The sequence below is a fragment of the Notothenia rossii genome (assembly GCF_949606895.1).
Source record: "Notothenia rossii genome assembly, chromosome: 2".
Taxonomy (NCBI): domain Eukaryota; kingdom Metazoa; phylum Chordata; class Actinopteri; order Perciformes; family Nototheniidae; genus Notothenia; species Notothenia rossii.
The window spans coordinates 81,121,264-81,135,338 of NC_136904.1; the positions used below are offsets into that span (position 1 = coordinate 81,121,264).

The 14,075-nt window shown below is 39.7% G+C and overlaps 1 protein-coding gene across 1 annotated transcript in view; it reads right to left on the reverse strand.

Moving 5' to 3' along the window:
• anos1 (anosmin 1) overlaps positions 1–2,878 on the reverse strand; it is a 38,609-nt gene extending 35,731 nt beyond the window's left edge. The window contains 1 exon segment of the mRNA XM_079667388.1: positions 2,610–2,878. Coding sequence (XP_079523514.1) covers positions 2,610–2,801 — 192 coding nt within the window. The 5' untranslated portion in view covers positions 2,802–2,878.
• Positions 2,879–14,075: the final 11,197 nt, after the last annotated feature.

A 14,075-nucleotide genomic window follows, 5' to 3' on the forward strand; every position in this document is an offset into this window, starting at 1 on the left:
ACCTGGACACACCTTGTTTTTGGCTTCACAGGTCCCCACATAAATAATCCACTACAAGGTTGATGCTTTCAGAATACATTATTGCACAGGGCTCCCCGCTCACTCTTAATGTTTTAAAGTGTCCGAGGCTCATATTTATGGTTGGGTGTTCCCCTCTGTCTATTGTACTGGGGTGACAAGTTCTCCAAATGTGGAGTAAAATGTCAATAAATCTACATTTGGAAACACTATTACATACATCAATAAATCTACAGTTGCTATAAATCTGTCAACCAATGGACGACCAGTGGGTTTCCTAACTCTGCAACACCATGCTTGTTTCCATTTCACACTAATTCATAATTGCAACGATTAAAACAAAGTCTCTGATTTGCCATCCGATTCAGCCACATAAAAAGGAAAGACACATGGGTGTTCGTAACATCTGCAAGTGCTAAATCCTCCAAGTATCGTTCCAGTATTCACAGAATGATCATATTAAAGCTGAAATGAAAAACAGAGTTTTAAATTCCAGCCGCAAAATGTGTTAAGAGTGCAATTTGTCTCTTGTACCCTGACCAAAATAAGTAGTGGTCCGTATAGATTACTACATATTGAGTTGATACAGTAAAATGTGAAGGAACGGTAGGCGAAAGTCACAGCTTTGACATACAGCCCAGGCATTTCATTTCCATTAAAATGGAAAGTGTTGCTTGTCTTGGTTTTCCTATCCAGTATTAAATGACCCCTTAAGGATGTCCGAGTTGAATTAAGAGGTCTGTCGTATCAATCACTGGAATGGAGCTGTCGGCCCGGTGCTGTAATAAGATCTGGCCGAGGAAAAAGATCCACCTGTAGGTTGTGCTGACTGAGCATGCTCCAGTGTTGTGGCAACGATACATTAGAGCTTATCACATTTAGCACAATTGGGCGCAAGCATTTAGCAGGAAGGTGACCTCGGAGGAGCGGCATCAGTAACTCCATGTATCCTCTGCATGCCTATGAGGTGTGATGCTGGCATTTATTGGCAGGGCCAGGGGGTAGAGGGCAGGGGGGAGGAGAGCCATATGTTTTTGCAGCTGACCAGACCCCCCATTTTCACATGAAAGGACTGTTGAGAACACAGTGCATATAAGACAGTCCTTGCAGATTATCAACAATTGCCTTCTATTCTTAGACCTAAAAGCTTGCTCAAGCAACCTTGCTTATCACTAACCACAAAAATCTTCCTCTCTTTAGAGAAATACCTCCCTCTCCTTTTCTCCTCACTGAAAAAAGGCTGCCTCAGACTCAGAGGCTCTGCAGTCAATTATATAGACTATTAGCTGTTCATTAGAGGCGAGACTTCCACCAGTTATTTGACTTCTCTGTCAGCTGGTGACTAATTCAATTCCCAAACTTTGCAACCCAGAGCAGCAATATACCCTTGGATTATTTTCAAAACAAATCCCTCCACACTTGCCAAGTGAATTAAGAAACACTGTTTTCAATCTGTGTCCTTTGGATGAACAGCACTGTTGTTTTATGTCCTACCAGGATGTTAATTGCAGTAAAGTGTATTCATCCCTCACCCCCCGGTGTATATGCCCCATTGCCCCCTTACTAAAATTGCCAGAATTAACTGCAGTAGGTCTCTCGGTCTCACAGACATGCTTTGAGAACTACCACACCAGATCAATAATGGCTTTCAAAAGTTAAGTTAATTGGTGACAAAGAAACAAGCAATGCACTCTGTTGATTCATTAGACCTAATGACAAATTGCTCCACAGTGTTTCCTGACAATTACTGTTTCATTAATGCACCTTGAGAAATACAAGCCTTGCAAATGCAAATGAAGAGAGTATAAAGGCGGTCACCAGATAGATCGCTGGTGAAAAGGAGCAAAGGGGAGAAGGATCAGTGACCAGTCCTTTTCTCTTGGAAGTCCAGGGAGAGAACAGTGTGTCCAGTGGAGGGTGAAAAACAACTTCTGACACCATACTAAATCACACAAAGAATACAGTTAATTTGGATGAGCTTCTTCTGCATGCTTCTTTCGACACTCGTGTAAAATGCTCACTCTGAACTTGAATTAAAAGGCAGTGTTTTCCTCATATGAGATGCCATATAAATAGATGGGCAACCAGAGTCAGAGGAGTTGAGTCCCATTTGCACTGGCAGAAAAGGGTGTCTCATTTTCCAAAAATTAGCAACTAATGAATGGAAACTGGCTCCACTGATAGGCTTCCATCACCCTTCAGTCCCAGAAATACCGCAATGTGTGGGGCTAATGAGATATATTTCAAAGCGTCCCACTCTACACGGCCAAATATTCACTGCATGTGGCAACTTTACAAGCAACTCAAAGCTTCATGCAAATGCGTAAATGTGCTGGTGTTTTTAGGTTGCTGACACTTGTCGTAAGAAAAGGTTTAATTTCCTTGTCAGTGGGAGAAAAAGTGAGAAAGCAATTCAGCACCATTAGTGACCTGCTCCTGTCTGCTTAAAATATGCTCAAGAGAAACAGGTTTGACTTGTGTGGGAAGGATTAATATAGCACATTCTCATTCATTTAATAATTGCTACAACAGCGCGTGTATTCATCATTTCCAACGCCAGAAGTTTAGGGTCTGTGACCACATGCTCGTACCTGGGAGTGCTTGAAAAAAGCGGAGATGCGAGTGATGTGCAGACTGAGGCATCTCGAGGCGCATCTTGCTCGGTAAATACTGCCAGTGAAGAAAGAGTCGTCCTGCTTCCTCGCAGACACACTTCCCGGGCTCATTAACGCTGTAATCCACAAACATAGGGTCAGACACACGTTCAGGCTCCTAGAAAACATGGTCCCGCAGATGTGTATTTAATCCCTCCACGGATCGGACAATACTGCGTGCAGGCTCCGCCGGAGAAACTAAAGAAACTTCAATTATACACTGGGGAGGAGTCAAGGGCTCACGCGCCCTGTGATTGGATGATGCTGCGGTGACTGACAGACACGAGGAGCGTTAAAGCAGGTAGCTGCTGCAGAGTCCTGCACACTGAGCACCGTTTGTGTTCACTGCATGGCCAGGGTGATCAGAGAGGGGCTGCAAGCAGAAATAATGGAAATCAAGATCTAAAATCATCACTTGTAATAGGTAATGGTCTTAACAGCAAAATACATACAAATAAGTTATCATTTTGTTAATTATTTAATAATTAATCATTAAATTTGATCTGAACAAAATCAACCCATAACTTCTTTTTTTTTAAGTTCACAATCAATATGCATTACAAATATGCAGTTTTTTTAATGGTGGACTTTTTGACTGGTGTTTTTTTCCAGTGTCACTTACACCTGCTTATTGTGTATTGTTTATTGTGTTGTTCAAACCCAATGTATATATCCATCTAATAGTTGGGAAATCTCATTCTGTTATGTAGCCTACTGCTGCAATGTTTTACTGTAGATCAATTTAGATGGGGGAATTATCATCTTAATGTGTCTCATCAGTAGCCTACTCAAGTAGAAGTTGAAATAGAAGTAGTAGAAGTCTCAAGTTTGTAATGCAGACTTTCTGATTTACAATTTAAATCTCACCTGATCAGGGTTATTTTATTCAAACTTTGGAAAGTGCCTCCAGAACTGAACTTATTGAGTTACCTTGGTAAAGTGCCCTTTTCTTGTAATACAAATGTTGACTTCCCAAATGTACTAAAAGGTCAATAATGACCTCAGTAATAATATGTGATATTATAACTATGGAAAATTAAAAAAGGAACATTAAAAAAAGAAAAAAATTGCTAAAAATATTTGTTTATTAATTGTGTTTATTTCCATTGATCCTTCTCTCATTTCATAAATAAATTCATTTTTTGGCAGTTGAAAGTTTGTGATGGTAATAATTATGCTCCATCTACTTATTCACACATGATGCACAATGGAAAGCTAGATACACACCTGTCTGCTAAGCAGGAGGGTTTTCCCTACTGCCATCTACCGATGACACAACTCATCAGAAATGTGGAGAAGCCAGGTTTCCTGTATCAAACCCTCACATATGGCATTACTGAAGCTTGCCAACATCGCAGGGAAGTCCTTTCCCTTTAGCTCTCACTTCCCAGTTTAACAGTAGCTTGGAAAAACAAATCTACTCGGAAAACTATTAAAATCATCCTGACTAAATTCCTCAAGCTGGACTACTAACTTCTGGCCTGAGGTATGGAGAAAATATGACATGTAGGAAAAGCTTGAAATCCTTTGCTATTTATTGGTGTTAAAGAGTGAGTATTTAATTAGAAAGTTCCCTCGAGGGTTTACAAGACACCCCTGCTTTTGTCAGCTCATGGAGTACTTCCCTGAACCCCATTACAGCAGCAACATAATGAACTTTTATAGGAGTTGCTCTTAAACTCTGTGCAGAGTGGGAGTGAACACACACTTACACGCCATCATTAGATTTGGCTTAAGTAGCCATCTTGCCGTTGGGCAATTATGCATTGAGCCAAATAGTTCGACCCATGCCTCTGTACTGAAACTGTAAAATGCCCATATTAGCACATCCTGAACAGCAGACACTGGCTCTTTAATGGAGATTGTGAAATTAAAAAAAATAAAAACATCAGACTCATGTCCCCCATGTCATTCGTGAGTACTCAACACCCTCCTCAGTGACAGTAAACAGGCCGCTGTAATTGAGAGCACTGCTCATAGTTTTGCTAAAGTAGGGCTATTTATCATATAGATCACCTCCCAGCTTTCACATGATAAGATAGATGTCCAATCATTTCCCTGGTGGTCTCAGAAACACAATGTAACTTGGAGGGAGAGATCCCTTGCTACTCTTAAAATATTTAAACACGGATGTCTGTGTACCTTAAAAACAGCATAATGGCTTAATTTGTTGGCTTATTACAGCCATGTGTGGTGGGGTTTTTTATAGTGTGCAGTGAAGGAAACACACTGTCTGTGTGCGGTCCTGATGTCTCCTGCAGCCTGTGGGACACGTACCCCTCCGACGCCATGCTTTCATTGACTGGGAAAGCTGTGAACCCAAGACTATAAAGCTTTCTAGAGAGGGATGTTTTTCTGACTGGATTTCATCTCTTACTCACGTCACTACAATATTTCACACCTATATTTACAATGAGTCACATGAGACAACATGGATTTACCAAAGTAAATAGACCTGTGTGTAGAGAAATAGGTTTGTTATCCAATACAACGTGTTCAGAACAAAGCATACATTTTAATGCAGATATTATTTTTCGGAATGCTGCACCCACTCTTTTATGATTTCATGTGATTTGTTTAGAAGACATTGCTCAAACTTATATCCGAACGCAAACCAGTGGCTTAACACTTCTTCAAAATATGATTACCAGTCATCTATTGATCTCACACTCAGCATTATCTTTATAGTCATATCCCCACCCCCCAATGTACAAGCCAAATTTGCCGCTTTTCACAAAATACTATTCAAATCATAAAAGAAACAGCCGATCGATGTCCCCAGGTGCAGTCCAAACCAAGAGGTGATGTTTTGTTTTGTTTCTCTTTGCTCAATATCTCCCTTTGATACACTGCAGCATATTTCCCCTCGCTTTAGTTTGTATTTTTAACGATGGATATGCTGGTGTGGCGAGGGACAAGCTACAGACCTGGAGAAATGTATAGGTTTCTAGCACATGATCTGAAGAAAGGAATCTCAAAAGATTACACACCAGTATCTTTTTTCAGCCTGCATACTCCTGAGAAAGATGGGGTATGGTGATCAAACACTTGAGTATCTTTGATCCTTGAAGGTGCAGGTGGGCTCGGAGTTCCCATCTTTGAAGAGAGGCCACCCGGATCAGAAGAGACGACCTGCTTCTGTGGTGAACACCGGCTAATAAAAGAGAAGGAGATTAGTGCAGATGAAGGTAATATTTCAACATGGATAACTGAAGTTTTATGACCCGGAAGTGAATTAATAATTCTAAAACATATCTGTCTTCTACTTCTAATAATATTTGCATATGTTTTTTATGTTTGCATTACCTCACCTGCTAAAAAACAGGTTTACCCCATGAAACAGAAAAAGTAAAGTCCCTTGGCAACCGAAGCTGTGAGTCTATAATTCCACCACACTTGACAATATCATTGCTGAATCTGTACGGGCTATGATTTAATTAAATTTCCAGAGTGATAATACAAGGAAAATGGCTTCAGGCAAACCAGCAGCCAACGCTAAATAAAAAATATGAGGTCTATCTCTAAGAGCAACAATGATGTTGCTAAACATGATGTCAACAATGACATCATGTCAAAAGCTATCTTCAGTATCATCCACCTGGAAGGGGAGGAAACACTGAAGTCTGCCAACCTCAAGTCAATACTCAGTTAATTGAAACACCTTTTATCACATGCCAAGTTACGTAATTGCTGTTCGTGAAGTAGCCAACAGACAGGCACACACAATAAAAATATATTTCGAAATGCGTTTTGATTATTGATTCTCTTTTGTTCCATTTATCGAGTCATTAAACGTGTTACAGCGAGACACAGTTTCACTAGCAGTCTATCTCAAATATTGGTCATTTTAATGTATTATTCCATTTCACCATCAGACATTTATGTAGTATTGATAAGCAGGTACATTAGTTGTAAGCATATCTTGCAGAGGAGAGGGGGTAGATATTGATTTACAGTGTGTGCTTCATAATTTGGGTAAGAATCTACATTTTTCATTGGTCAATTAATTGATGTTGCTTTTATTATCTTGAGTAACGCCTTTAATCCTGTGACTCTGTCCACAGCTATCTTTTCAGGTGAACCCTGAGTGGATGCTTGTTTCTTGAAACTAATAAAACATAGCTTTTGGAAAATATCTCTAAATAGGCTGTCTCACTGATAAAAAGCACTTCTGCTATACAGCCACTCTTTTGTCTATTCATATTTTCAAGTGTAATCACTCCTAGTGTGTTCACGGGAATTTTTAACTATCCCTGCGAAAATATTTATCTTGTATATGAGGTTGGAAAAACCTACTTCGCGTGGAGGACTTCTAAATAGATGCCTGCATGAAATATGTTCCTTCTTTTACCACGACCCAAAACAATGCTGTGTTGTGCAATGGTTGAGGATGATAGTCCAGTACAAGCTGTTATTCACATATAAACCACCCACTCAGTTACATTTTGGTTTCAGTTTAGACAGTGATGGTTGACTGAAAGCAGGGTGTCCCTTGGTGGTTGTTAGCAGGCTGGGTGATCATAACTGCGCCTTTTACGAAGTGTGCTGGTGTTTATTTTCTATGAATGGACAAAGAGGAGACACGAGTAGGGAGTCATGGGGCACTGATTCAAATCATGTTCTCAGCATAAGGGCAAAAAACATGTTATACAAATGTGGATGACCTTAATGCTTTTTAAAAGGGAGTGCACCATTTTGTACCACTAGATGGCAATGTGTCCACAGACAAATTTCAGGTCCAGACATGTGCTTTGACACCTCTCCCTCTCTCTTTCTCACAATATTTTTCCATGAGATGATCCAGCATTAATAGCCAACAATGGGGAATTTATCAGGGGAATTTTGCTCTCTCGTCTGAGGCAAACAATTATCAGAAATTATGAAAACTAGAACACATTTTGAAACTCAATGTAATCTCTCTTTCTCTGTGTCTGTCACACAAACACATGCTTTCAAATACACTTTCAGACTGACTAGCACAACATTCACCCAACTCTTACTTTATTCATTTTTGATATACTCATTTGGTAGGGAAATGTTACCAGGTGGATATGCTCTCTGGATCATTTTTTATTTTACAGATTAGATGGCATCATGAATGGCTTTATCAGGATGTGTGATAACACAGTTTGTTCCTTCCTGTCTGTTATACAAGCCTATCATTCTCAGCCACATGTAAAGCTCCATGCATCTCGTTTTCATCCTCACTCATATTTGGAGGGGACAACGACAACCATGACAGGCTTATTGAAATGTCATCTGTTGAACCTGGAGGTCAGGGGGGTGATTATGTATAGTGACATGTCACAATGTAGTAATGGGTGTCTAGCTGTGCAGAAGCCCATTACACAGCATTATGTTGCTTTGACAAAGCATAAGGCTGAAATCAGTGAACCACAGCACCGCAGACATGCCCATCGCCCATGCCGCCTCTAAGCTAACAGTACAGTGTCGCTGGGAGATCACTGCTCCTGTGAGACACTCCTGGCTAGAAATCATACAGCAGGAATGTTTTATAACACCCTCAGGTTGTAAACTGAACAATAACCCCGCCCTTTATTTTCCACAAGAGCTCACCAGTCCGGTTTCTATAGATCTATTATGAGGTAACTCAACATTAACTTCCAAGAAATAAGAAAAATAACTCAAAGGAAAAAGTTGTAATGTAATGTTAAGGGATAACATTTATTTGCGTAAGGCATGAAAATATGTCTGTTGTTCTGGGTTATTTTGGTTCAATAGAAAAAGCAAACAAAAAGTGAATGCTGTTTTTTATCACTAAAACAGGGAGAGGATATTATGTTAGCTGAAATTATTTTGGGTATGAACAATTTATTGCACAACTCCCCCATATAAACATTAATTAAATCACAAAATTAATACATTGTGATAAATAGCAGGAATATCACAAGATTGATACAATGGTCTCCATGGGAACCCATCTGTGGCATTTGTGCTGCATAGATCTCCATTAAACTTCTCAATCAATATTAACCATTATTGTTTTAAACACACTAGTTAAAACACAATTACATACTGTAAAGGCCTAACTGCTATGTCTGCAATTTATGCTCAATTATTTAACTGACACAAATGATTGGTCGGGCTCTTCTGACTAACACATGAATACATATAAAAACTTTATAAGGATTGGTTTGACAGTTCGATAAAAATAGGCTTTATTGCTGAATAAGATGAAAGAATTGATAAACCTGGTATGGAAGAATGCTGTCAATCTTTGCACCTAACTTTCAACAAAGATATTAAGAAGAACATTTCCTAAAAAATTATGTAGGCTTACTATGGCTGTACCATTCTGTAGATGTATTATAGAAATGTTCATCCATATGGATTTTCATGTAAAGTGTTTATGTGGGATATTACTCTGATAAACCGGTAGCTTATAAGAAAATCTACATCTTGAGTGAACATTTTGAAACTGTGTCACTTAAAGATTTCAATGTAACTGTAAGAAAAAAAGCTTTGTAAAGTCAATGACTATCTTAGTGCCGGAGGGGGAGGAAAGAGAAGGCGAGTCTGTTGGATGCCCAGGTCACCAACCCTTGACCTTTGTCCTCAACCCTTGAATCTATGACATCTGTCTGCTTTTCCCGCCTTTTCTCCCTCCCCCTGTTCTGTCAAAGGAATTTGATTATGACGGGGGGAGGAATGTGGCTAACTAAAGTGACACGTCTGTTTAAACACCTAGATTTTCTTTGAAAAAAACATCTTAAATAGTGTTATATATAAACAGCATGTTTGTGGTATTTGTCATCGCCTGCATAGGAAATGAAAGCTCAACTGTCTATGCTCATGTGAAACTAAAGCAATTACACCTGTAAATACAGATGTCTTTCTCTTTCCTTTTGCTATGCTTTGTTTGCAAAATAGGTCTGTAGACGATGACATAACAGTGTAGGCTACTACAGGAAGCCTCCTGCATATCAGGCTGTGTGGATGGTTGCAGTGGGGGAGGGGAGGAAGACACTGGGGGTGGTGTTGTACAGTACACAATGCTCTCTTTTTCCCTCCATTGAAACACACACACACACACACACACACACACACACACACACACACACACACACACACACACACACACACACACACACACACACACACACACACACACACACACACACACACACACACACACACACACACACACACACACACAGAATCCTTTTCCTCCAGACTGGCTCCGACAGCCAGGCCCCCGTGCTCCCATTCAGCCGAGCTTAGGGTGCTAAATCCAATATGTCAATGGACACCAGAGCACAAAGAGGAATAGATACCCAACTGCATATTCCCCTGCTACAAACTGAGCTTTCCACGCATTTCCTCAGCCTAATAACGACACAAAAAGAGTCGTGTGACTTGCAGCACCCTTCCCCCACCCGTACACATTACCATTGCTCCTCAGTGCTGTCTAGAAAGGTCATGTGACCCTCATCAGCTTCCTGAGTTGGGGGAGGGGAGGCAGATTGAACCTGTTCTTTGTTAGGAGGTCAGCCCCAGCTCTATGGCAGGCAGGAAACGCGCCTACCATAGAGCATATAATAGAAGCGCAGAAAGGGGCAAAAGGCAGTGTGAGGGGATTACTGATTTTGGTTTTAGAGCATTCATGCAATAAAGAGCAAGCAAGCGAGATCCAAAGTTCTAAAGCTTGCTTGACAAATGCAGCTCCAGTGGTTTTTATAATGGCACAAGGCTGATGTAAGAGAAGGAAAAAGAAGTGAACCAAATATAAGTTGGTCTCTGTTTTTGTTAGTGCTGGCTCAAATATCTGTATAACTTTAATATAAGCATGACATTAGTACTGTTTTTGAGACAGCTCCAAGGGTTCAATTCTGGAGATGGACAGCCAATTAAGCTGCAGTATGTGGTTATAAATTAAGGGTGCATTATTAATTGAGGGGAAACCAGTACAGAAGACATACTATTTGTAGATGAAGTTGTCCGGCAGACTGTAACCTCCAGCAGTTTGCAGCAGAGTTTAATGGGGATTGATACTTTAATTGTCCTTGTTATAAAGCTGAACAATAAAACACACTTTCCTCTTCACTTTAAATTTTTCCTTACTCAAACTCAATATTGTTTCAAAATGCCTTCCACAGCATGCTGGGCTGAATTGAGTACTTCAACAAATTATTACAGATTTAGAGAACTGGATCACTTTTTGGGTATATCCATGAATCCAACTAAACAAAAAATACCACCTACAGATGACAAACTAATTAATGAAACCACCATACATTCCAATAAACTTGCCAAAAGGCAAAGACCATTTTAAGCAAGCGTAACATTTCTATTTGTTAGTTGAGAAGCTCAGAGGTGATTGAACTGATATGTATTTTGTCTAGTTATTTAGAACATTTCATGTATGGGCTAACACCTCAGCGTATACATGTTGAACTTAAAGTTATAACTTCAAATTTACATCTGAACTAAATTGTTATTCAACACACTATGCAGTATAGCCCTTGTGTGCATCAGTATCTGCCAGTTCAACCAGGTTAACTGCAACTCCTACACTGTACTGCATCACAGCAACATTGAAGCATAATGTGGAGAACGATTTGCAGGGCTTTTCAGAATTACACTTCTTAATAAGTGTGTTACATAAATCATCTGATATAACTTTAGTATGCACTACACATAATATAGCCTATTGATAATTGCATTTTTTGTAATCATTATCATTAGACAAAGACAGTAAGGGGATGAATCTTACAGTGAGAAGCATGGAACAACACAAAGGATTCTGTAAAATGCAGACAGGTCATATCTTGAATAAGGCCAGATATGAATGGGGAAACGTTTTCATTTGGCCTTTTCTTGAAATGAGATTCCTCACTTCCTCCCTGAAATCTATATAACTGTGAATAAAGCGCTCTGTAACTGTTATTTGGCAGGCTGCAGGGGTGACCTCATACATCCATTTATCTGCTCTCATCAAATATAGATTGCTCTAGAGAACAGCTCTGACAGAATCCTCTGTGTTGCATATGGTCGTACAAAATATGCACATCAGAGACTGACTGACATGTCCTCTTTGAACTGTGTGAGTTTGTTACATTGTCTCATTCAGTATGTAATATACCACTATGGCTGGGTCCTGTGAGGATTATGGTCCAGAGAAAAATGTGTATGAAAGAAAAGAGGACAACAATGCCCGGCAATGGACAAAGCCATGAGGTGCACTGACATTCAAGATCTTAAAGAAAACATTTTATATGTTAGGCAGGAAATCAAGAGGGTTGGTGGTATTCAATATTTGTTTCGTTGTTATCAAATGCCATGCATGGAAACACCAACATTTAGCCATAATGTTGCTATACGGAAAACCAAATCATGATGTAGTTCATTCCTCTGTCCATTAAACCCATGTTGTTATCCAAAAAGTTTTAGAAATAGATCACTGAACAACATGGTTGAACGGGGTGATATGTTTCACAATGAACAGGCATTGTTTATTTGAAATGAATCCCCCATGCGGTATCTTGAGTATCCACATACTCAGTGGAGCACCACATTGATATTTCTCTGTAGCTGATCCTCTTCCTCAATAAATACAAAATGAGTTACTGATCTTAAGCTTCTAAAAGATTTGCTGGGATTTTGCTGTAGGTCAATTTTCCCACAGTCTTTGATTACATATGGGGACGTTTTAGTTTATAATCAGGGCTTTTGCATGATTTTTAGAAATACTGTCCTTCAGTCCAACAGACTGAACCTACATCGCTCTTAAAAAGATAAAGTATCTGATATAAAAGCTCCATATCCTATTAAGTTGTATTGTAACTTTCAAACGTTCAATACATATCATTTGTTTGTTTACGGCCTGAGAGTAATCAAAAATATTCTGCTTCTAAATTACGACCAGGCTTTCCAATGAACATGTACATTTTTTAAATTAAGAATGGTAACTCCCTCTTGGTTGACAAATCCCCCAAATTAGGCACCCTCATATGTAGATTTGGCTCTGTTTACAACCAAAATGGCTACAGTGGGGGCTGGCTAATTTTCCTACCAACTGTCTTGTTTGGAAACAACAACCAATAGTCACGTGAAACGTGTAGTAGGCTATGCAACTAACAACATGCAGTAATTAAGCAATCATACACGAGAGGCCGTTCTTGAACTCCAGTACAGGCGTACGGACCTCGCAGTACTGTCGTACCAATAATGACGTTCAAGAACGGCCTCAAGTGTATGATTGAGATTCTATTACACAAACTATCATTGTAATCAACAATATCGTAAAAATAATTTCATAATGTGGGCTAATTTGCTCCCAAACCTACGCTTTCTGCTTGAGTTAATCTCCGTCAGAAAGTAGTTCCTAGAAAGTAGTTCCAATGGTAACGATAGCCTTTTTTCCAACGCACTGAACTCGTCAGTTGAAACAGCCGCAAATCTTTCGTTGGTTTTGTGGTCTGTGTCCATGTCCAACCATTCATCCATACTGAGGCCCCCCAACAAATCAAAATTAACTTTAAAATCTGACACTTTGTAGACCGATTTCCAACGAGAGACAATGTATAACAGTGTAACGGCTGTGTGTCGCTAAACGTCGCTATGGAAACCACACGATGTAGGCTCATGGAAGTCTTTTCGGTAGGCTAGTGGCGTGTGTAGGCCACTGGATACTTTGTGATTAGGCACATTCAGGGCACGTTCTATTTGATCGTTGTTTGATCGTGGAATCAAACACGCCTATTGACCAATCAGAGAGCTTGCTCAAACATATGTGTTATAGAATATACATTTCAGTTGAAGCAGTTATGGTTTAAGAATGGAATATTCAGTGCGCAAATACTGCCGTTTGTACGGTAACCAAAGGAATGTGTCACACCAGTGTAGAGCCGTAATGATGTCAACTTGTTATTTACTTTCCAAATCTGAATGACTGAGCAAGGCGAAAGGAGAATTAATCAACCGCTGGGTGACCGGGCAAGCGAAAAATAGTGAAGTGTTGGGGGAGGGGAAGTCGCTCAGACTAGGCCAGATAGGCAACACAGTAGACTGTACCCTTTGAGACTCAGTTTAGCAAAAACACCCAACATATTAAAGTAATAAGTCATTTTATTGCGGTTTTTCGAGAGTGTGCTATTTTAATAATATAGGTGGGGCAACCACATGTAGGTTTTTAGCCCAAAAAAGCGCCATTTTAGGTACATTTAATCTATACAGTAGCTATGTGGTAATAGCACACAGCCATTGAAAGCATGCAGTTCATTGAAATGTAAGCTGGTATATGTTTATAAACTGACATTTCAGCACGTCATTTAGACAACAGTTGGCAGATAAACACGATATAAATATAAGTAAATCCATTTATAACCTTGTGTTTTCAATTTTCAGGTTTAAGTTCAGTTAGCCTTCACCCCCCACCACCCC